This window comes from Mustela nigripes, chromosome 6 (assembly GCF_022355385.1).
Source record: "Mustela nigripes isolate SB6536 chromosome 6, MUSNIG.SB6536, whole genome shotgun sequence".
NCBI lineage: Eukaryota > Metazoa > Chordata > Mammalia > Carnivora > Mustelidae > Mustela > Mustela nigripes.
The window spans coordinates 79,434,988-79,460,655 of record NC_081562.1 but is presented as its reverse complement, the minus strand read 5'-3'; the positions used below and the strand labels follow the sequence as shown (position 1 = coordinate 79,460,655).

The 25,668-nt window shown below is 36.8% G+C and overlaps 1 protein-coding gene across 7 annotated transcripts in view; it reads right to left on the bottom strand.

The window, feature by feature from the left end:
• The window catches only part of IRAK4 (interleukin 1 receptor associated kinase 4), a 53,117-nt gene that overhangs the window by 26,902 nt on the left and 547 nt on the right, over positions 1 to 25,668 (bottom strand). For 3 of the 7 annotated variants that reach the window (XM_059402942.1, XM_059402938.1, XM_059402941.1), the window contains exons 2-10: positions 17,408 to 17,577; positions 14,742 to 14,887; positions 13,740 to 13,922; positions 12,678 to 12,838; positions 11,709 to 11,773; positions 8,745 to 8,859; positions 8,214 to 8,323; positions 3,526 to 3,709; positions 1,939 to 2,001 (exon numbers count right to left, since the gene is read on the bottom strand). In XM_059402942.1, the coding sequence (XP_059258925.1) occupies positions 1,939 to 2,001; positions 3,526 to 3,709; positions 8,214 to 8,323; positions 8,745 to 8,859; positions 11,709 to 11,773; positions 12,678 to 12,838; positions 13,740 to 13,922; positions 14,742 to 14,887; positions 17,408 to 17,568 (1,188 nt within the window). In that variant the 5' untranslated portion in view covers positions 17,569 to 17,577. Of the gene's footprint in view, positions 1 to 1,938; positions 2,002 to 3,525; positions 3,710 to 8,213; positions 8,324 to 8,744; positions 8,860 to 11,708; positions 11,774 to 12,677; positions 12,839 to 13,739; positions 13,923 to 14,741; positions 14,888 to 17,407; positions 17,578 to 24,909; positions 25,179 to 25,668 lie in introns of those variants that run through there. The other 4 variants (XM_059402939.1, XM_059402940.1, XM_059402943.1 and 1 more) reach the window with 4 other exon arrangements.

The following is a 25,668-nucleotide window of genomic DNA, read 5'->3' as shown; positions in this document are numbered from 1 at the left end:
AACAAACTGAGGGTTGCTGGGGGGAGGAGGTTTGGGAGAAGGGGTTGGGATTATGGACATTGGGGAGGGTATGTGCTTTGGTGAGTGCTGTGAAGTGTGTAAACCTGGTGATTCACAGACCTGTACCCCTGGGGATAAAAATATATGTTTATAAAAAATAAAAAATTAAAAAAAATAAATAAATAAAAGTGGAATAAGTCTCAGGAAAAAGGATTTAGACCTTTAGACAGGTGGATTTGCTTAAAAATATAAAAAATTACAAGGTAGAACAAAACAGAGTTCTTTTTCTTTCCCTCTCTCCTCCTGTATTTTTAATGCACACACTTTCTCTGTATAATCCAATCTATAGCCAAAGCTTATCTATGCCTGACACTAATGGCTCCAAAATTCTATCTACAACCCACGCTTCTGTCTTGATGCCCAACACCCAATGGGACAGATAACTTTATTTCTTGATGAGGACAAAGTATCACTGTGTACTACTATAAAAAAATCCAGATATTATGCAAATAATAACTTTCACAATAATATTATGTTCTATAAATACACTTCAATGTGAAATGTTATATAACAAGTAATACTGCATTAATGCATATCCAGGGAACCACAGAAGGTTTTTTGTTGTGTTTTGTTTTAAGATTATTTATTTCCTTTTTTCAGAGAGCAAGACAGAGCCTGAGCAGGGGGAGCAATATGCAGAGAGAGTGGGAGAAGCGGGAGCCCCTCTGATAAGGGAGCCCAATGTGTGGCTTGATCCCAGAAACCTGCAGTCATGACCTGAGCCAAAGGCAGACACTTAACTGAGTGAGCCACCCAGGTAACCCAATGGAAGATTTTATAATGTATTTATTAGAAAGGGACACCAGTAACAATATTATAATATATAGATATCGTACTTATTGCTTTTCTTAAAGTGAAAAATGGCACCCATCCCTTGAGCAACAATATCATACCCTTTGACTTTCTAATCTCCATTCTAGGGGAATAATCTGTTATACATATAAGTATCTGAATTTGTCTCACTGGTTTGCCTCATTAGAATACATAAATTAGAATAAAGTCAGCATAGTTATTATACTAGTTTTAAGAAAAACTTATTCATGATAGTAAATAGTTTTTTTAAAAAAAGATTTTATTTATTTATTTGATAGACAGAGATCACAAGTAGGCAGAGAGGCAGGCAGAGAGAGAGAGGAGGATGCAGGCTTCCTGCTGATCAGAGAGCCCAATGCAGGCTCGATCCCAGGGTGCTGGGATCATGACCTGAGCTGAAGGCAGAGGCCTTAACCCACTGAGGCACCCAGGCACCCCTTCATGATAGTAAATATTTCTGAAATCTTTACATTATAAAAGGTTTCTGAAATTTTTTATTTTTATAAAAAGACCCTCCAGGTTCTTAAAATTTACTATATAGGAAAAAAAAGGTAAGGCAATTTTCTTATGGTTTTAGCATTCAGTTCGTCTATTTATATAATTGCCAATGAGTGCCTAATAAATACACAGGAAATTTTTTTCTATCATAACTTTATAAATAAAATCCCATTAGGGAAATGAATAGAAAATTCTACTAGCTATTCTGATACAAATCTGAATGGAAGCCATTTTGTTTACCCTCTCTGAGCTTAAAAGCTGTTAGTAATCACCCTGAAAGTAAACAAAATAAAAATATACTATAGAAGACCTAAAAAAGTCATATAGTTCTATTCCGGTTTTACCCAGCACATAGAATATATGTGACTTTTCCAAGCTTCACAAATACTTCGTGGCAGAGCTGAAATTAGAAATATGTGATGCTCTTTCCATATGCCACTTTATAATTGTCAATGAAAAGATTGCCAATAGAAAAAGACATTGCTAGATGCCAAATTTACCCATACAAATTTAGATTATAAATGCAAAGAGAAAAGGGCTGGAAAAAATAATAAATCTTTCAGTTACCAATAACTGAGGTTCACGGTGTTCATCTACAGCTGGAAGTCCAGTTATTATTTCTAATAAAACCTATGAAGACAAAAAAAGTAAATTACTATAATACTCAAGACAACATTTGAAAAGAATATGGTTTTCGTTTTAAATTAACTTTAAATTGAAGAATATGGATCTTTATTATGAAATCTGATTAATCATTTCCATACAATGCATTATGCCTTTTAGGCATTAAAGCAGGAAGGACCGGACACCTGGGTGGCTCAGTCCATTAAGTGTTCAACTCTTGGTTTCAGTTCCGATTATGATCTCGGTGTCCTGGGATGGAGCCCCGTACTGGGCTCCTTGCTCAGTGGGGAGTCTGCTTGAGAGCCTCTCTCTCTCCCCCTTTGCCCTCTTCCCCCCATTCATTCTCTCTCTCTCTCTCAAATAAATAAAATATAAAAAAAAAAAAAAGAAAAAGAAAAAGCAGAAAGGACATGAGTTGGTTTTTTCTCACCACCACTCCTTCACAGAAACCTTGGGTTTTACCAATCCCCACAAGCAGTACTTTTCTATTAGCAACTTATTAAATAATCAGCTCCATTCAATATGTGTTCTGGACATTCTTTCTCCTGTCTTGCAGGGGACTCTTCACAAAAATAATTTTCTCTGGGTTTTAGAATATATTATTTTCTAAATTTTAGGCATATCTTACAATTCTGTGCCTTACTTTCACAGTGCTGTGAAGTTAAATTTCCATATAGGAAACATATACGCAAAAATAAGATGAAGTAGAACTTGATTTCTCCAACCACTCCCACTCACTCCATCTTAAAAGTTATTCGGAACAGACCAGTATATCAGAAAATGTCAAAGTGAATGTCTCTTTAAAAATATTTCATTTAGGGATGCCTGGATGCTCAGTGGGTTAAAGCCTCTGCCTTCGGCTTGGGTCATGATTCCAGGGTCCTGGGATCGAGCCCTAAAACAGGCCCTCTGCTCAGTGGAGAGCCTCCTTCCCCCTCTCTCTCTGCCTGCCGCTCTGCCTACTTGTGATCTCTGTCTGTCAAATAAATAAATAAATCTTTAAAAAAATATTTCATTAAAAAAATATGACATTAAAAGGTGTGCTGTATGACATGGTTTGTTTTATGCACTTATTTTTTTTTAAAGACTTTTATTTATTTGTCAGAGAGAGAGAGAGAGCATGTGCACAAGCAGGGGGAATGGCAGACAGAGAAACAGGCTCCCCAGTGAGCAGGGAGCCTCATGCGGGACTTGATCCCGGGGCCCTCGTATTATGACGTGAACCAAAGGCAGATGCTTAACCAAATGAGCATCTGTTTTATGCACTAATTTTATGTAAGCTTCATACTATTTCATGAGGATAGTGTAGTAAAAAAGTTACTTCTTGTAGTTACTTCAGAAATCCATTTTTAAAAGTTCCACAGATTTGGAGAAGCTTTTATAACTTTATCATTTAACTAGGGTTAAAGTAAACAACACGTGCATTTATATCAGAAAGCTAAGCAAGACAGGTATTCCAAAATATTCTAATTCAATTTCACAGTTATAGCCAAAATGATTATTTTTAATAAATACATATGTGAAACTCACCACACCAAAGCTATAGATATCAGATTTGGGTGTTATTTCTCCTCGGAGAGCCTCAGGTGCCATATAAGCTGTTGTTCCCACAATTCTGCTAGTCATGACTGTCTGGGAAAACTTCTCAGAAGCCCGTGCAAGCCCAAAGTCAGATATTTTGGCTGTGAAGTCTTTATCTAGTAAGATATTTGCACTGAAAAGAAAAAAAATATTTTTCTTTTCAAGCAAGTCAAACAGTTCATATTTATATACATACAGAACATATGTACATAGTTACAGATTATACCATTTTATAATACATATCATAAAAACCTGAAATTCATACAAATAAATCTAGTTTCAGATTAAAGAAAGAAAAGATCTTTTTCTTTCCCTTTTTGTTTCTTGAGGAAAAATTTTAGGAGAATAAAAATGAAATAAAACTGTCCACATCAGTGAGAGATATTTTCATTATTTCAAAGTAATTTATCACAGGGAAAATTTCCCTCGGTCTCCTAAAGCACCATTCTTATTCCTTTCCTAATATTTCTCAACTCACTTAAAAACAAATTTCCAACCAAAGTGTCTCAATTATTAATTTCTTTATTCTTCTTTTTAAGTTTTTAATTTTAATTCCAGTACTGTTAACAGTTAACAGTTAATATATTAGTTTCAGGTGTTATTCTTTTTTTTTTTTTTTTTTTGGTACTATCTGAAATCTTGCAAAGAGGAAAGAACATGGTTAAAAGGTCTTCATTTATTCACTACAAGCATTTGCTCATACACGCATAGTTGCATTCAATAAAATTTTTATCAAGGAATCACTATGTATAATAGTATTTAAGCTCAGTCTTGCATGGAGGAGGGATTTTCAAACCTTATCTATGAAAAAGGTTCATAACTAATTTTTTAAAAATCCAATAAATACTCCATAGCGGTGATATTAGGTACAAAATACTGAGGGAACAACCACATGCCTGTAAGAACTGGAGAAAATTCTAAGGAGAGGGTGAACAGTGTGCTTAGCCTTGAAGAATTGTTACAAGGTGAGGGTTAAATGAGGGGATAAAAGCCATTTCAGGCAAATAGAGCAACATGTGCAGAGTGATGAAAACATAAAAACATATGATCAATTTCAAGAAACTGGTGCCAGTGAGGGGTGCCTAGATGGCTCAATGGGTTAAGCCTCTGCCTTTGGCTCAGGTCATGATCTCAGGGTCCTGGGATTGAGCCCTGCATCGGGCTCTCCGCTTAGCTGAGAACCTGCTTCCCCCTCTCTCTCTGCCTCCCTCTCTGCCTGCTTGTGATCTCTCTCTGTGTCAAATAAAGAAATAAAATCTTAAAAAAAAAAAAAAAGAAAGAAATTGGCGCCAACAAAACATGGAGAGAATATGAACTTGATCCTGAGAGCAGGATGCCAGCAGAAGTTTTCATAGTAAGAAATTCGTGCTATTAGACTTGATTTTTTTTTTTAAAGATTTTTATTTATTCATTTGACAGACAGAGATCACAAGTAGGCAGAGAGGTAGGCGTAGAGAGAGAGAGAGAGAGAAAGCAGGCTCCCTGCTGAGCAGAGAGCCTGATGCGGGGCTTGATCCCAGGACCCTGGGATCATGACCTGAGCCGAAGACAGAGGCTTTAACCCACTGAGCCACCCAGGCATCCCTTGATATTTTTTTTTTTTTTGAAGATTTTTATTTATTTATTTGAGAGAGTGTGAGAGAGCATGCACAAGCAGGGAAGGGGCAGAGGAAGAGAGAGAAGGAAGACTGCCCACTGAGTGAGAAGCTCGGCTTGGGGGTCAATTCTACAACCTTTGGGATCATGGCCTGAGCTGAAGGCAGACGCTTAACCCACTGAGCCTCCCAGGTGCCCCTAGACTTGATTTTTTAAAAACATAATCTGGTGGTATAGTAGTGAATAGTTGAGAAGTGGAACAGACTAGGTAAAGACTGACCAGGAAAGCTTGTATTAAAGCAAGTGAGAGATAGTGAGAGTCTGGATAAAGAAAGAACACTGGAAGAAAAAAAGGAACTGAGAATTTTGAGGCACATTCAATGAACTTTGTAATGAGTATGATGCAGGGAATGAGAAAGTCCTTAGCTTGGGAGACAGGAGGAATAGTGACTTCATTTGACCAGGAAGGGAACATGGGAAGAACACTTCGGTTTGGAAGAGAAAATTTGATTTCTGGTATGTTAACTTAGAGGCTTCTGTGGGACACAGAGACAAGGTGTTTTTGGTCTGAAGATATTAAAAATATAGGATCGGAGGCTGATGATACAGATTTGATGTCACCCACATATAGATAGCAGGTGAAGTCAATATAATGTCAGCAAGAACACTTTCTGGGAACAGAAGAGACAGGAGGTGATAACAGGAGGAAATCCACCAATATGTAAGGGATGAGAGACTGTGCTGTCCTCTCATCTATGGCTTATCCCTTTACTTGGACTCCTTCCTATGTTCTCAAGAACCTCACTCCATAAATTATTTCACTTCTCTCTTCTATTTTATCATCTTCCTTTTCCCATAGGCATAAAAGCACACTTTAGTCTCTGCCATCTTAAAAGAAGTTTCCTGAATGACACAGTATTTCCAGTAATCACCCTTCACTATCTAAATACCATAAAAGACTTGTCTACACTCACATTTCAGTTCTCTAGCTCCCACTCTCTCCTCAAATACATCCTGAATTCTGCCCAGTTTCTGTGCGAAAGTAGTGCTCTGTAAAGATACTAATGCTCTTCAGAGCACTAACCAAATGGTGATTTTTCAGTCCTCACCCTGACCTCTAAAAAGCAAATGACATTCTTTTGACTAGTCTGTTTTGGGAAATACTCTCTTTCCTCATTTTCACAGATACCAGGTTCTCATCTGACCTTTCTGTGCCTACTTTCTTAGATTCCTTTTTGAAATCATTCTCTTCTATTTGGCCATTAAGTCTTAAAGTTCCTTAGGACTAAATCTTGGGACTTTTCCTAATCTCTATCTCTCCTTAAGAGACTACAATCATATAATAGGTCTTATCAACTGTATGTAATTCACAAATTTATATCTTTAGCTCAGACTTTTTCAGCTCCATATCTGTATATGACACTAACATTTCTACTTCTATAAATTTTATTTATTTATTTGACAGAGAGAGAGAGATCACAAGTAGGCAGGGAGGCAGGCAGAGAGAGGGGAAAGCAGGCCCACCATTGAGTAGACAGCCGGATGTGGGGCTCAATCCCAGGACCCCAAGATCACGACGCGAGCTGAAGGCAGAGGCTAACCCACTGAGTCACCCAGGTGCCCCTCCACTTCCATATCTTAAAAGAATCTTAAACACAACATGTACAAAAGAGATTTCACATTCTCAACCGTCAACCTAGTCCTCTTCCAGTGCTTTCTATGTAAGTGAATCATGCTACAATCATCCCAGAATGCAATTCAGGAAGCTAGAAATCCAGGAGTCATTCCTGACATGTCCCTCTTTCTGATCCTTCTGCAGCCAAGATATCAGCATGTCCTCACATCTTATTTTTTTTTTCAAGATTTTAAAAATTTATTTGAAAGAGAGTGAGAGCAAAAGAGAGTGAGCTGAGCAAGTGAGAGAGGGCATGAGTGGGGGAGGGACAGAAGGAGAGGAAGAAGCAGGCTCCCTGCTTGGGGCTTTATCCCAGGACCCAGGGATCATGACTTGAGCCGAAGGTAGATGCTTAACCGACTGAGACACCCAGCACCCAGTCCTGCCATCTTAATCTCTCAAATCTGTTCACTTCTTTTGATAATGAACCGCTACCACCACAACTTCTGTAATAGCTTCCTAACTAGCCCTTCCTACCAACTGTTCTCTACACTCAAGTCAAAGGGATCTTCTCCAAACTTAAACATGATGCCACATCTCTTCTTATAATTTTTCAGGGGCATCTTATTACATTTATAATAAAACTAAAGTCCTTACATTAGTCTATTAGATCCTACAGGTTTAGTTTCAGGCTGACTTCTATAATTTTATTTTATATCAATCATTCCTTTAATTTCTGCATTTCAGTTATACTGTATTCATTTCACTTCCAAAAATTTATCTATGCTTTCATGTTCCCTCTCAATACTGGTCTTAAAAATGCAGTCCATTCTGTCTAAAATGATTTTCTCCCTACCTTCTGTAGTTACCTTCAAATTGTGCCCACTTATTTCCTACTCATTCTTTGGATCTCTGCTAAAATAGCACTTCCTCAGAAAACTCTTGTATATACTAATACTCTACATTAAATACTATATACTCCTTATTAATTTTCTATTATTAGTGATCATTTGATTGATTTCAAACACTACAAGTGCTACTTTTGCTAACTATATTATCTACAGTGCCTAGCACATAGTAGGTGCTTAATTAATATTGGCTATTTATGCAAGAAGAAAATTGAAATGCACCCATGAAGGATGACAGTGATTCAGAAAACAGTGGTGATCCAGAAAATAATTTTGACAAGGCAAAAGCAGTCAAGAGAAACAAAATGCCATGCTATTCAAAAAAAGATCATGTAGGATGAATACTAAAAATAGCTATGTGGGTTTCGAAAAAAGGAGATTATAGATGTTTTAATGAGAAGAGCTTTCAAGGAGTACTGTAAGTTAAGACATGCATATGAAATTTGAATAGAAAGAATGAGAGCAAGTTATTCTACGAAGATGGTTTTCCAAAAAACATTTTTTAGAACAGCATTTACCTTTTAATGTCTCTATGAATATGATGGTTTTCATGTAAAAAGCTGATGCCATTAGCTGCATCTTGAGCAATCTTGCATCTCATATGCCAAGGGAGTGGTGGAGTATCATCCTTATGAAGTAACCAACCCATTAAAAAAAAGGATAAAAAATCTATAGAAAATATATAACAGAACATTTTTCCAAGCAACTACTGAAAATGATATTATATCACCGAGAATTTGGGATTGTAATTTTTAAAAATTGTCCAAAAATAATCTCTAAGTAAGATCAAGTCTGAGTCAGCATTTCTTATTTGACAATAAAAATATATAGGAGCACCTCCAAAGATTTGTCTTGACTGGTAATTTTGTATTTAAGATTATCACCTTATAGAATAGCAATCCCAGCTGTTTATCTATCAACCATATAATTTTCAAAGAGCAGAAAAAATATTAAGATTAATGTGGTTTAAATAATTTTGTAACAAGGTGAATATTAGTATTCCAATACATAAACAGAAAGCCAAACAATCTGATGAGCAAATATCTTACCAAGCAAGACAGCCTGTCTAGCAATGAGCCATTGGGCATATAAACATAGACTAAGCAGAGGTCATCTCCATCACTTGAGAAACCAAGCAGTTCTACTAAGTTCTCATGTTGACACCTACGACAAATAATTTGCCACTCAAAATTATTATGACACATACATATATTCAGCTGTTGGTTGGAGGTTATTCAATTTAGAGCTTTAACAGAAAAAAAGCACAATAAAATAATGATATGCTATATATATTACGATACATATGTTTATAATATTTATTTGTTTATTGTAGCCATTTACAATTTTCTGTAGTTCTTTGTCAATACTGATCAACATTAGAAAAACATCCTTTTTCTATTTTATTTATTTAAGTAATCTCTACTCCCAGCATGAGGTTTGAACTCACAACCCTAAGGTCAAGAATCTAATGCTCTTCTAGAGCAACTGAGCCAGCCAGACACCTACTGTTTCTATTTTATAGTTAAAGTTCAATAATTTAGAGCTTTGAAACTTGTGATAGTTTGGTTAAGGATTGGCCTAATAACTACCTTTGTGTAGTACAATGTTCAATGATAGCTTTACAGGAAAGATTTCAAGAAGTCTGTTGAAACTGCTATGACGACCCTTTCAAGAATTTTCTAACATATCCAAAGCACTGACTTATAGACATTTGATCTCTAACTACATCTAATTTGTATATTGTTGATCTTTAATGATATCTTATTATTTATGACCTAATTTGAGTTTTATCTACTTGAAAGGAATAAAACTAAAGAGAGCTGAACTATAACAAAACCTTAGGTATTTGTGGTAGAGCAGAAAGAAAACTGGGCAAAGTCCTAAGTTTAAAGTTCAGCTTTGCCACCGCCCCCCCCCCCCCCGATATTTGACTTATAGGCCAAATTAACACTTAACAAGTTAACATCTCACCAAGCCTCAGCAACTTCACCAAATGTGGATAATAACCCCTATGATGTAACAAGGATGCTGTGAGAATTGAACGAGCAAATAGATAAGAGCCTAGAAATATACTTCGAACATGATATGCATTCCATCTAAGTGCTTACTCACTTTGTTGATATAAAATCATATAAAATTCTGGGATTTCATGATTTCAAATGAGAATTGAAATCAGTCTATCCTCATAAATATTTTAAGAAGTGCAAATTAAAACAAATAAGTACTCTATTTTCCATCAAACTGGCACATTTTATTTATTTATTTTAAATGGCACATTTTAAAAACAAGTAGGTAACATTTCCTGAGTTCATACTATATAGAAGGCACTGTGGTAAGTGATTTACCTGCTCTGTTTTATTTAATCCTCATAATAACTTAATGAAGTACACACTATTATTATCCCATTTTATAGATACGAAAACTAATAGTTAAGAAACTTGGCTGGGGTCATTCTGCTGGTAAGATCCAGAAATTGGTACTTATTAAGAAACAGTAAGAATATTCAATGGTGGTAAAGTAGCAGTGAAATTTAAATTGTAATACATTGCTGATAGGCATGTAAATTACCATAATTTATTTAAAAGGCCATTTGGACATGTACTTGGAAAGTTTTTAAGAAGTTCATGCGTTCTGAACCAGTGATTCTTTAGCATTCTACCTGATAAAATAAGCAGAGTTGCATTTAAAGATTTATATACAAGGAGATTTAAAGGAACTTTAATTTGTAATGTTGAAAATTAGAAACAAAACTAGGAGAGTACTGGTTTCACAAAATATAATCATATATGCTGAATAATTAATTCAGCATATAAGATTATATATGTAAATTAAAACTAATAGACTAACAAAATGTTTTAAAATTATTTTTAATGACATGGGAAAAAAGCTACACACACATCATGAAGCAAGTACCTCAAAATATTAGCCATGGCTCACTCTGAGTGATATATTTAAGAAACGCTTTTTATTATTTCTCTATTTTGAACAAATTACTTTTAGGATTGCAGAGTGACAGGGGAAAAAAATCCCAAAAGAAAGAGGCTTTTCTTTTTTTTTAATCAGTGTGCATTATTTTTACTATGACTGAATTAATTCCAGTCTATTATTTCTATCTTGAGGTTAAGCAATCACAATTTGTAATTTATAGCAGTGAGTGTAATTGAGTATAAAATTGGTAAATTTCATCAGGATTCATATCAATAATGTTGTAAGGTGACAGATGGGGACTATACATATTGTGGTGAACACTGAGTAATGCATACAACTGCTGAGTTGGCATGTTATACCTGAAACTAATATTAACATTGTATGTCAATTACATTTCAGGAGTAAAAAATAAATAAATTTAAGAAAACGAAAAAGAAAAAAGCTCAGGATCTGGCATCATATGTGTATGTCCATAACTACATTTCTGTAGGGATATGGATATGAAAAACAGAGCTGATTTTTTACTGGCTAATTTTTCTAAATCTCATGGGAAAAAAAAAAGGTAGGGGAGGTTATAATAACTGTTATGAAATTAAATGAGACCAGACACATAAAATACACTGCACTACAATTATCAGAATAGAATCCTGATTTGTTTCTCTCACTCTTCCTGATGACAGCCAATGTCTTCTAAGACATCCATGTCTTCTAAGGATACTGGCATACAAATTTTTCCTGGTTTAGGGTTGTTAATATATCTAAGGGCCAATAATTCTGTATTTTTTTTGTACCTCTATAACTTATTTCTCATGAATTCTGGGAGCCACAAAGATGATAGTTGAAATCCTTTGGAACTTTGCTCTGATGTAAAGTAACAAGTGAGATTTAAGCTTCAGGCATGTGAATATATGTAGTCACAGACTTGTAGAATCAAAATTCCTTCAATTCCTCTCATTTAAACCCTTTAGTTTAATTCTACATATCTGGAAATATCACTAGTTCATGGCACACTCTGGGTGAGAAACCAGGTCTCCTACTCCTTGAGCTGCTCTTTTCCACTCTACTACGTTGTCAAATTAACTTACTTTGCCATAACTTTTATTTCTTGATCAAACTGCTGTCTCAGTTCTTCAGTACTAATGTCAACCATCTGAAAAATAAAAGAATATATAATACAATACAATAACCTCAAAGCTCTTAAAGCTATCAGGAGGTGCAAAAGATGGCCTGGCTGATCTTGCTTTCTTTTAAAATGTAAGGCATTTTTTTCCCCATTTTATAGAATAACTGAGAACTAGAAATATGAATGATTTGTTCAAAGTCCCATGGCTAGTTAGTGGAAGGAAAAAAATCCTTATAAACCATATAACCATAAAAACCTCACTGAGTTACTATAGAAACAAAATGAAATAATATGAGAAGCATTCTGAAGAAGACATTTGTTGTAACAGAAAACATAAGCAAATTTGAAGGGAAAAAGACAAATAAAATCTACAAAATATTTGTAACATATATGATAACAGGTGACTATCTTCATCATATAAATGTATATTATATGGATATTTCTAGAATATAATAACAGAATTATAATATAACAAATCAAGTACACAGTGAACAGTCTAGGAGAAATGGGAATGAAGGACTTAGACAAGAATTTTTTAAATCTTTTTTATTATATTTTTAAGCTTATTTTTAAATGAGAAAAGTAACATAAGAAAGCTGTTTTTACAAAATTTTCTTAGTATCTTCCCATTTTCATCTAGATTATGCATGAAGCACTATGTAGAACGGGGCTTCTTAACTTCATTTTGTGAATCTTCTGGAATTATATGTATACTCATATGTGTATGCCCATAACTACATTTCTGTAGAAACAGGATCCATAGCTTTCAACAGTTTTTTAAGTGTTAAGAACTACCAACTTAGAATGATGTTTAAAAGAAAACACACACTGAAATAATATATTTCCCAAAGATTAATTTAAAACTTACAGTATAGCACACCAGGAAGCAACTTTTCCTTTAATTCTTTTTACTCCTAAACATATAACTTACCGCTGCAAGTTTCTTCACTGCTACAGTTTTGTTGTTCACGAAGCCTTTATATACAACTCCAAATCCTCCCTCTCCCATCTTGTTGCCACCGAGAGAAATGGGTCTCTCATCAAAATTATTTGTGACATTCTTCAATTCATAAAATGAAAAATTGTGAAAACCTATAATGTCAATAAAATAAGGAAAAACTACTTTGATAAAAAAGATATTGGTTTTAAGAACCTTAATATTTTTTCAACGTGATTATTTCATATATATGCAAATATTTACAACTTTGGATCAGGTGTGATAAGAGAGAGTACAGCTATCTTTTAAAAATAAAAATTTAAGCTTCATCTTGAAAATTCTGCCTGGTGATCCTCCACCCAAAACTCTAGTCACTTATTTTCTTTATAAAATGACCCTTTCTTGCTTGCTTGCTTTTAATATTTTATCTATTTATTTGACAGAGAGAGAGAAAGCACAAGCAGAGGGAGTGGCAGGCAGAGAGAGAAGCAGACTCCCCACTGAGCAGGGAGCCTGATTCAGGACTCGATCCCAGGATTCTGGGCTCATGACCTGAGCCAAAGGCAGACACTTAACTGACTGAGCTATCCAGGTCCCCTAAAATGACCTTTTCAAGTTATATAAATATTTATACAATTTGTCATACTTTTGCAGTTGTTTGTATGTCCTATTGCCTGTATTCACTGATAACACACTGACTAATACAATGATGATGGTGCTTAGTAAGTCAGGAGAGAAAAAAAGAAAACCCCCAGAAGAGCTATGACCAGGGCACCTGGGTGGCTCAGTCGTTTAACTGTCTACCTTCAGCTCAGGCCATGATCCCATAGTCCTGGGATTGAGCCCCATGTCGGCTTCTTGCTTAGCAGGGAGCCTGCTTCTTCCTCTCTCTCTGCCCCTCCCATGGCTTGTGTGCTCTCTCTCAAATAAATAAATAACATCTTAAAAAAAAAAAGCTATGGCCAGTGTGCACACAAAAAAGGAGAGATTGATTTCAAAGCAACTTTGGTTTTAATGACAAACCCACTAGCAGAAAGCACTGCAAATGTTACTTACGTGTATCACTACCTTCTAAACTTGGATTTTCTGGACTTGAGGAGTCAGGTGGCATAAAATTTTGTTCAAGATTCTGCACAGGTACCACAAATGTCCTGTCTTTGCCACAGAGAGGCAACTGTTTCTGCTGAACTGTTACAGCTTCATTAGAAGGTAGTATATTAACTGTTTTGGGAACAGCATCTGCCAAATGAAGTACGATACAAATTGTCCTCTCATAAGAAAAAGTGTTTACGAAAAAGTTAAACTAGGAACTCAGTTCATTTGATGTCATTCCCATTTCCACAGCTTAAACCTCCTTTTCTCACAGCACACACAAGAAGCTACCTAGTAAGAACTTGTACGTTTTGGATAAAGATGAATAGAGAAGGTAAGGTAGTATTTTCAAAAAAACATACGAGCCAACTATATCAGAAGCACTGAAGTGTTTGTTTAAAAACATCGGCCTTAACCCAAGTCAAGAATTCTGATAATGAGGTCTGGAATAAAGCCAGGAATCTACACACAAAACAGTGAGAACTACTAGTGTAAATGGCATCAAAGGAAAAAAATAAGGTTATGAGGAAGGCATCTAGACAGTGACCCAACAGAATACAACGTAGGGAAATCATGGTCACAGATCCCATTGGAGTAGAAGTTGAGGGTGAAAAAAGAAAGAGCTAAAACAAACAAACAAAACACCCCCACAAATCACAAAAACCCCCCACAAAAACCCAAAAAAATAATTTCCATCCTTCTAAACTTCCTACTGGCACAAAACTCCCTGACTTGAATGGTGGGCTCAGACCCGATCATGAAGCCTCTATCTCCTTAGTGGCAAGTCTGCAGTGCCTTATGTCTAAGGTGCTTGTATGAGTTAGGGAACGTGGAAAAAATGAAAAGCAGTCTCAAATGTAAGGCTCATCTACCAGGAGAAAAAAGTAAGAGTAAGGAGACATGTTCCTATTTCTGCTACTTGCCTTTCCACCCTAGTTGTTGATGTCCTACTCACACTCCATTTACCTGGTAGCAAAAGACTTGCTGCAGCAAAAAACTCATTTTGAATCAAAAGATCCACAAGATCACCAACTGTACAATTTGTGGTGCCCCAGTCAAACAGTAATTCACAAGTGGGGCTTTTTCCAGTTTGAAGTAATGCTTCAAATCTCCTTAAAAGCAAGTGACAAAACCCCAAAATTAGTATAAAATAGACTTCACTGAAAATAGGAATTATTCCCCCATGCTCCCGCCTCGCCCACAGTACCTCCTACAGCATTAAAGGAGAGGGGCAGCAGAAAAACTAGCAAGAATTACAGAGAACCAGGAAGATAGGCAGAAGGGGAAAAGATGCTGAAGGTGATGATCCTGTAAGTTAACATACACTGAATACTTACTGAGTACCTGCTCAGGATGCACCCACATGAACTCATTTAATTCTCAAAGATACTATGGATACAACACTCATTTATTAATGAGAAAGCCAGGTGTGGAGAGGTCAAGTAACCAGCCCATAGCCATACAGCAAAAACACAGTATTTAAACTGAGATCCAAATTCAGCTGTCTCACTTGACATAAGGGTGTGCTCTCAACCTACTAAACTGAATTACTTCCCTACCTGTTTTATGACTCTGCTAGCCATAGGATTTTTTAATAAATCATTCTCCTTCATGAAACAGAATACTATGCATAAACTTGGAGAATTATTCCTTTGATCCTTACTATATTTCAATTACATTAAAGGAAAAACAGATTAGTTTTTCATTCTTCTTCAAAAATTCGTTTGAAAAGTAACGTTTAAAAACTTAACAATTTTTTTCTGCTTTGCCTCCAAATTTTTTATGTTGCAAAATTTCAAACTTACAGAAAAGTTGTAAGAATAATACCATGAAAAACTGTTTCCCTTTCACCTAGATACACCAACTGGCCAGTGGATAACACTTTGCCACACTTGTATTCTTGCCTTCTCCCTCTCCCTGTGTGTATGTGTGTGTGTGTGCGTGCATACATGTTACAGTATAAGCTAAACACCCTGTAGAATGTCTCATAGTCTAGACTTGTCTGGCTACTTTCTCATGATTAAATTCAGGTTAAAAATATTTGGTAAGTGGGGCACCTGGGTGGCTCAGTTGGTTAAGCCTCTGCCTTTGGCTTGGGTCATGATCCCAGGATCCTGGGATCGAGCCCCGAATTGGTCTCTCTGCTCAGCAGGGAGCCTGCTTCCCCCCCACCCTCTCTGTCTGCCTCTCTGCCTGCTTGTGATCCTTCTCTCTCTCTCTGTCAAATATATAAATAAAAAATCTTAAAAAAAAAATGTTTGGTAAAAACACTACCTAGGTGACATGTTCGTCCCACTGTACTGTACCAGACCCACATAATGCAGTCTGTGCCATTATCAGTGACCCAAACTTTGATTACTTAGTTAAGGAGGTGTATTTCAGATTTTTTTTCTTTATAAAAGTACTTTTACCCTTTATAATTCATAAGTAACCTGTGAATAATTCTTCGAAATCCTGTGCATATCTTGTTCATCAACAACTTTTCATCTTGTGGTATTAGCGATGCTGATGAGTCTTGCATGGGTGATTGTAAATTGGTAACTTTTTATAAATCTTTCAATAATTATTTGCCACCATTATTCTGTAGAGAAGAGCTTTTTCTCCTCACCAACATTGCCTCAGCTATTCTCTAAAAGTTTTTAATAGTAATATCAATAAATTATCTTTGAAAGTTGCTTTCAACTTAATCTGCCTCTTTTTAAGATTTTATTTATTTATTTGTCAGACAGAGAGGGGAGAGAGAACACAGGGGGAAGTAGCAGGGGGAGTAGCAGGCTGAGGGAAAAGCAGGCTCCCTGCTGAGCAAGAACCTGAATATGGGACTTGATCCCAGAATCCTGGCATCGTGACCCGAGTCAAAGGCAGATGCTTAATGGACTGAGCCACACAGGCATTCCGAAACCTAAATTTCTTTCAAGTAATTTAAGATGTTTATCCTTCATATAAGGAAATGTTTCCTGGAAGGACTAAGATGGGAGTTAAGGCTTTGGGATCTTTATCAGGTTAATGCTGAAAATCACAAATTAATGTCTTTTCTTCTTACATCCAAACACAAATTTGGGGCTGAAATTTGGGTTGAAATCACTGACAAAAATAAAATCTGTACACACATTTTATAGTAAATCAAGCAGAGGTAAACAGAGATGAAAATGAGATCATCTGAAGACAGTGTTGTAAAATCCTCACTAAGATCTGAGGCTTCCGTTCACAGATGTGTATATTTACAAGCAACTTTAAAATGTCAATTTGAAGTACACTGTCAAGGGAAGTAGAAATTTACACACTTAGATTTTTACTAGAGATTCTTATAATACCCTTATGTTCAATCTGGATGTGACAAGTGTGAGGCTGAGGGAAATTTCTCAGCTTGCTAAACAGAAAACTAGAGTAAAAGTGGGAATCTTGATTCTAACCCAAAAACTTATTTTCAAGATCACAACACTAGCCTAGCTGACATAATGGAGAAAGAACCAAAAATTGCAAAAATGGAAAAAAAGAGGTTACTTATTAGCATTATTTTCCCCTGAGAGAGTTTTATTTTCTGAATTGCAACATTAGATGATATTTATATCTATTAATCATTCTAGACTGTGATGTAAGAATTTAAAAAGGAAGAGAATTTTATACGTTACCTTATGTGAAACTGATTGTATCTATCATCACCAGATGGTTTTTTAATAGCTACCGCTAACTTCTTCCATCCTTCTTGAGGATCAATAAAATCTGACAGCTTCCTAATTAGTCCAAGATTGAGGCAGCGCACATATGTGGAAGATGTTATGGGTTTGTTCATCTTCTATTCCTAAAATACAGAAAATTCTCATTAAAATTTTATGGTAGTTTTAGGGATGACATCTGTAAGCTTATAAATCACATTTTGCTACAATATGTGAAAAGTCGGCAACTGATTACACCATAATAAAGGAACACTAATTGATATTCTTTTTTTTTTTTTAATTTATTTGACAGAGATCACAAGTAGGCAGAGAGGCAGGCAGCAGAAGAAGAGGGGAGAAGGCTCCCCGCCGAGCAGGGAGCCCGACGTGGGGCTCAATCCCAGGACCCTGAGACCATGACCCAAAGTGAAGGCAGAGGCTTTAACCCACTGAGCCATCCAGGCACCCCAACTAATTGATATTCTAAGAAGAAATTAAAATTGTGGTTTATTTGTCTAATTGTCATCTAGTCTTACTTTTTTTCTCCACCTATAATTATCCATGATAAATTGAAGAATTATTTTTCTGATATTTCTGAAGTGCAATTTACACAAAGAAGTGAAAAATTCACTTTTTCAGAAAATTCCTGAAAATTCAGAAGATATTCAGGAATCAATTCTATTCATAAAATATTTATTTTTCAATTAAAGATATTTTTCTCAATCAGTATTTATTTAAACATTTTGCAACACTCTTGGGTAGAAGTAAAACAATGAAATAACTAAAAGATATGGTAAATAACTAACTTTTCCTACCACTTTGAGTCCAACAGAACTGTCTGATAATAATTCATTCCCTACTAAGCCAAACCCTGTGGTTTACCACCTTAACTACACTCCAGAGAGAACCTTTATTTCCTCAGTCCCCTCTTTCTTTTGACACTCCACCCTGGAGAGTGACAGCCAGGGATACATTTCACAATTCTACTTGTACACAGGCAGTGCTGAATATAGGTATAGAGAATTAGATAGCTGAGCAGAAAGGTATGAACACAAATTTATGGAGACCCTCTTTCCATGTAGCTTTCTACACTGCTGTGAATCCTGTTGCCTTTGCTCATTGTCCTTAGTGACTGTTTCATGCCTTTACCTCTCTCCATGTGGTTTTATTTGACCTCCATGCTTCTCATTCTCAGCAAGTGGCAACTTTCGTCTAATTAATCAAGACAGGGATTCAGATATTCTTCTGTCAATTATTCTCCTTATTCCCTCTGTACTTTTATCTTTAAAATGTAACATAATTAATTTTTGGAGTAAAGGATATATTTTTGTGGTACAAAATTCAGAAGCTATAAAAGAGTAAAAAACCAAAATGTCACCCTGTATCGTAGGCTTCCATATTTGTATTCTCTTCTCTTTGGCCTTCTTTGACCACCACATCTAAGTAGGTCTATCTGCCTTCAACCCAAATATCTTTCACCACTGCACAATGTAATTGTAATCATGTATTTATTTGCTTATTTATTATCTGCTTCCCCCTTTAGACTGTAAGCTCCATGTCTCCATTTCATTTGTTAATAGATAACTACTGATTAGCGACTTTTACATATTGCTGTTAAGAGTTAAGAATGAATGAATTTGTTGTCGAGTACCATGCTAGGTGATTCATATATTTCACTTAGTCCTTACATTGATGAAGGCAATTTTAATATCTTTACTTCACAAAGACAGTAAATGAGAGCTGGACTTGAACTCATATCTGACTCCAAAATTCATTCCATAGGTCCCTACTTTAATAACTCAATGCACTGTTCAGGTCACTCTCTTTTCTATATAAAAACAAGACATTTCCTTTCATTTATTCATATGTTCAACGTATGTCAGGCTCTGTACTAAGTGATGGGAGCTACAGAAAAGAGAAAAAAATCTTTATTTTCAAGCTTCTCAGACCAGCAGAGGATATGAATAATTACAGTGACTGATAAATGTTCCAACTGGTGTGTGCAGGCTGTGGAGGCCCAGTAAGAATGGAGCCAAGGCAGTCTGAAGGAAACATATCAAGACAGATCTGGGTGGGGAGAGAGATTGGAAGGATGAGTGAAAAGGAATGAGGATCAACCTAAAAGGAAATTCCAGGCAGTAGGAATAGCACCAAGAACATTGATTACGCCCAGGCAAGGAGTTTGATCTCTGCCTGTCAAATAAATAAATAAATAAATAAATCTTTTTAAAAATATATTTATATATTTATTTATTTATTTATTTAACAGGGAGAGACAGAGAGATCACAAGTAGGCAGAGAGGGAGAAGCAGGCTCCCTGCAGAGAGGGGGAAGCAGGCTCCCTGCTGAGCAGAGAGCCCAATGTGGGGCTCGATCCCAGGACCCTGAGATCATGATCTGAGCTGAAGGCAAAGGTTTAACCCACTGAGCAACCCAGGTGCCCCAATAAATAAATAAATCTTAAAAAAAAAAAAAAAAGTACTGATGAACCATGGAGGTAAGAAGAAAACTAGGACAATAGCATAGCAGAGATTTCTAGAAAGGAGGATAGGTTGGTTTATAAGACCCAGAGAGGTCCAATAAACACTGACGAGTGTGTTAGATTTGGAAGTGGGTGGCTTAAGAAAATTTTTAATGGCTCAGTGAGTGAATGGTAAAAATGCATTTTCTAAGAAATATGGCTTTGAAGGGAAGGAGGGGGAAGGCATCAGTTCTCAAATTTGGTCTCAATGACCTTTACACTATTAAAAATTTCTGTAGAATCCAAAGAGCTTTTGTTTATGTTGGTTATATCTACAAATAATTACCTTATTAGAAATTGACACTGAAAAATTTAAAAATTACTTATTCACTAACTGATTAAAAATAAGGAATATACTACATGTTAGCATACATAATATATTTTGATAAAAATAACTACATTCTCCAAAATAAAAAGAAGAGTGACATTATTTTATAGTTTTGCTAATCTCTTTAATATTCAGCTTAATAGAAGACAGCTGGATTCTCATATTTGTTTTTGCATTTACTCTGCTGCATTATACTGATTTGGATGACACATATGAAGAAAATCCATAGAGTTGGAAATGGAATTTTAATACTCTTTTCACAAAGTAGTAGATACTTCTCTTTGACACTATAGTGAAACTTGATAAAAGAGAATTTCCTAACAGCTGCAATGTGAAATCTGAAACTGTATCAATGAACTTTGTTTCATTAAAATCTGAATGAATCTCTGAATTCTGTACTCTGAATGAATCTTTTACCCATAAGTGATTTTGACTCTATGAATCTCTTGAAAGAGACTTGGGGACCCCAACCACGCCCTTAAAACTCCTGGTTTAGGATTTGTTTTAAGAGTTAAGCTTGGTTGAGGATACAAAAGGGATAGTGAACAGAGTATATGTAAAGATGTCAGCCCCGAACTGAAGGAAAATTTTTCTTCCAAATCTAGAAAGAGGGGTTTGGATACAGACATATTTGAAGGGAGAGGGAGAACTCCCACGCAATGTTATTTTCTTGGTGAAGCAGGAGGTGAGGTCACCTAGTGCTAGGTAAAAGAACTGCCCAATCACCTTGAGGGTCACTGGGCAAATGCCTATGATTTCTTTAAGCTCAATGCAAACGGCACTGTTGGCTTTCCCTGAGAGTCATATCTTTCGCTCCAAACTGTCACCAGTCATTCTTCTAGTATAATGATTAACATATTTTACTGTTTATGTGTCTGCCTTCTCTTTTAGATGGTGTGTTCTCCTAAGCAGAGACCCAACCAAATTGGGCTTTAGTAACTACTTAAAATATTGTGTTGAGTGAGAGAAAGACTTTTTTTTTTTTAAATTAAGAAACTATATCTGCCTATAGACTTTGCAGTGGCTCCATTCACATTATTTTTCTTTATTTACTCAGATTTCTCTCCATTTTAAGAAGTACAATGTGATTGACAAAACTAGTAGAAGGAGGACTGCTTGGTAATCCTAAAGGCTAGAACTAAATTACAAAAAATTGAGAATAAAAAGTCTGTCTTAGTGAAAAGAAGGGCCATCTGTACCCCAATGCTTATAGCAGCAATGTCCACGGTCACCAAAATGTGAAAAGAATGTGAAAAGAACCAAGATGCCCTTCAACGGAAGAATGGATAGGAAGATGTGGTTCATATACACTATGGAGTATTATGCCTCCATCAGAAAGTACGAATACCCAACTTTTGTAGCAACATGGAAGGGACTGGAAGAGATTATGCTGAGTGAAATAAGTCAAGCAGAGAGTCAATTATCATATGGTTTCACTTATTTGTGGAGCATAACAAATAGCATGGAGGACATGGGGAGTTAGAGAGGAGAAGGGAGTTTGGGGAATTTGGAAGGGGAGGTGAACCATGAGAGACTATGGACTCTGAAAAACAATCTGAGGATTTTGAAGGGGCGGGCGGTGGGAGGTTGGGGTACCAGGTGGTGGGTATTATAGAGGGCATGGATTGCATGGAGCACTGGGTGTGGTGCAAAAATAATGAATACTGTTATGCTGAAAATAAAAAATAAATTAAAAAAAAGTGTCTGTCTTAGGACCAGGAATAAATTCAGTACCTTTCCTAAACACAGATTTCTAGCAGAGGGGACAGCATAGGGCTACCAAAAAAAAAAAAAAAAAAAAAAAAAAAAGGAAAGCCTCTGACAACTCCTCTCTCTATATATGTCTGTAAGTTCTAAATCTCAGAATTTAAAATTTTACTTTAAACACACATTCATATGTCACACACACACATCTGGAAGAATATGCACTAAAACATTAACAGTGATTATCTCTTGATGGTGATTTTTAGGAAAGTTTTGTTTTCACTTGCTTTCTGCATTTTCAATAAAAAAAATAAGTTACTGTAGAGAAAAAATGAAATGTATCACTTCTTTCAAAGCATTCAAGACACTGGGACATGGAGAAGAGAAGTGAGTTGGGAGAAATTGGAGGGGGAGACAAACCACAAGAGACTGTGGACTCTGAGAAACGAACTGAGGGTTTTGGAGGGGGACAGTGGAGGGGTAAGCCTGGTGGTGGGTATTATAAAGGGCACGTACTGCATGGAACACTGGGTGTGGTGCATAAACAATGAACTTCGGGACACTGAAAATAAAATAAAATTAACTAAAATTTTAAAAATTAGTGTGCTTAGGATTAATATAAGTAGAAAAAGATATATCGCTTACAAATAAATAAACATCTTTATGACTTTTCTCATGCCATTAATTCTCATGGTGACCATTCACATTTTCAAATAAGACAACTCAGACAAGAACAAAGATAAGATGATAACTGAGAAATATACTAAAACAAATGTTTCCTTGTGGAAATCAATACTTCTTACTCATATAGATGTTCTCAAAAAGACAAAGTACTGTGCCCCAAATGGGAAATAAAAGATTTTTGTCAAATGAATTAATGAAGTTTTAAGACTGATTCATTAGCACTCTGATCAGAGGAAGAGAGTATAGAGGGGAGGAAGAATTTGCATGGGCCTGGGTTCTAATGAAGCTCTTCCACAAACCCATTATGACCAGACTTAATAACTGAATTTCCTTGGATCTTGTTTTCTTATCTGTAAAACAGAGATGATAATACCTAAGACTTGCTGTAAGATTTTAAACCAACAAATGCAAAGCGCCTATCACTTATTAGGTGATTTTTTAAAAATGTTGGAATAATTATTTTATGGCAAACTTATTCTTATATAACATTTTTTTTTTAAAGAAAAGAAATGTGCAGATTTGTATTAAAGCTCAGTTTTCAGAATAGCAGTGAGGGGCTACTGACAGAGCAGAAATAAGAGGTCTGACAATATAGTTAAGCTTTTCAGGTAGCAGCAGTCTTATTTTATTAAGCACAGCATTTTTAATATATTTATAACCTCCCTAAAATACACATTCCCATGCTTTCTTAAGTGAAATATGCTAGATAACCATTATCTTTATTTCTGGACAACTCAGTACCAGCATTATGGGCAAAAGCTGGTGACACTTTTGGACCTATTAAATTACATAGGGCTGCCCTTTTCAAACTAGGATATGTGTTGGTATGCTGTATATTAAAAATAATACATAATTCTCAAGCATGGATTTAATTCACTCTAAGTAATTTAAAATGCTTTGGAATATATATATATATATATATATATATATATGTATATATACATATATATATATTTTTCAAGATTTTATTTGACAGAGAAAGACAGTGTGAGAGGGAACACAAGCAGAGGGAGTGGGAAAGGGAGAAGAAGGCTTCCAGTGGAGCAGGGAGCCCAATGTGGGGCTCAACCCCGGGATCAGGACCTAAGCCGAAGGCATACACTTAATGACTGAGCCACCCAGGTGCCCTTGCTTTGGATATATTAAAAATATATATAGGGGTGCCTGGGTGGCTCAGTGGGTTAAAGCCTCTGCCTTTGGCTCAGGTCATGATCTCAGGGTCCTGGGTTTGAGCCCCACATTGGGCTCTCTGCTCAGCAGTGAGCCTGCTTCCCCCTCCCTCTCTCTCTCTGTCTACTTGTAATCTCTGTCAGATAAATAAATAAAATCTTTCATATATATATAATGTTTGGATGTATTAAAAACATAAAAACATTGTTTTTCAATATTCTGAAATATTGAATATTGAAATAAATCAAATATTTACTGAGTGTCCACTTTGTGCTGGATATTGATTCAAGTTCTTGGAGATAAAGCACTAGGAAAACAAGGAAAAAAAGAAAAACCAAACTCATGGAACTTATATTCTAATACACGAAGACAGGCAATAAGCCAATAAACTCTGTACTAGGCTAGATGATGCCAATGGAGTGGACAAAAATAAACAGAGGAGTTTCACTTTAAAACAGGGTAGTCAGAGAAAGCCTCAGTGTGAAAGTCCCCTGTGATTAGGGGTCTCAAGAATTGGGAAAGTTGAGTGCCTGGGTGGCTCAGTGGGTTAAGCCGCTGCCTTTGGCTCAGGACATGATCTCAGGGTCCTGGGATTGAAAAACAATGTTTTTATGTTTTTAATAGGGCTCTGCTCAGCGGGGAGCCTGCTTCCCTTTCTCTCTCTCTGCCTGCCTCTCTGCCTACTTGTGATCTCTGTTTGTCAAATAAATAAATAAAATCTTTAAAAAAAACCTGGGAAAGTCAGACACTGGGATATCTGTGGGCGAAGTTTTCGGTAAAAGGAATACTAAAAACATAAAAGTCTTTAAGTGGGTTCGCTGAGAACAGCAGGGAGACAGTAAGTCTGGGGAGGAAGGTGCAGGAAAGTGGCAGATTAGATGAGACCGGTAAGGCACCAGGTCTCCTAAAGCTTTATAACTTTTGTATTGATTTTGTGTATCCGCTGAGTGAGAAGACGGCGGAGGCTTCCAGAATAGGAGAGAGATGCTCTATACTCAGGTCTTAGAAAAGACACCCGGGCTGCTGCTGGGAGTAAAGGATACTAGACTAAGCAGAGAAACAGGAAGAGACCAATAGCAGAGGACACCAGCGATCCAGGCGGGTGGCGCTGGCGGGATCCAGGCGGGAGGCGCTGGCGGCTTGGACCAGAACGGTCGCAGGGAAGGGGCAGTCCCAGGATTCTGGGCAGTTTCCCGAGAAGAGCAAATAGAATCCCGTGTGCAGAAATGAAGGGTGAGGAGGCTGCGCCAAGGTTTCTGGCCTGAACGATTCTGGACAGGTACTTGGATGGAGAAGGCTGTGGATGGAGCAGGTCTGACCCGCAAGATCAGGAGCTTGCCCTGGAGAGGTAGAGGTAGAAAGCAAACTTCAAATGCACGTAAAAGACATAGGAACTTTCTGATAGATCTTTTCCAGGATGACCCCCAGACAGGAAAAAGGCCGACTTGAATATGCTCTCCTCTTTAGAGCTCCTGGGGCAGACAGGTTTTTTTTTCGGGCAGGAACAGAGCTCTGGTTCCCAAATGATCTCTCCCTTTCTCAGGGTCTCTTTATAACCCCTGTGCTGTCTCTCCTGCTCCAGGCAGTCGGGCAATGCTTTCCCCGTCTGACAATGTACGGACCGATCCTTACCCCCCTCTCCACTTTCCGATTTCCGGGAACCTGGAAGCCAGAGTGACAAGCTGCGCGGAACCTCGCGGAGGCGCGGAACCTCGCGGAGGCGCGGAACCTCGCGGAGGCGCGCAACCTCGCGGAGGCGCGCAACCTCGCGGAGGCCCGGAACCTCGCGGAGGCCCGGAACCTCGCGGAGGCCCGGAACCTCGCGGAGGC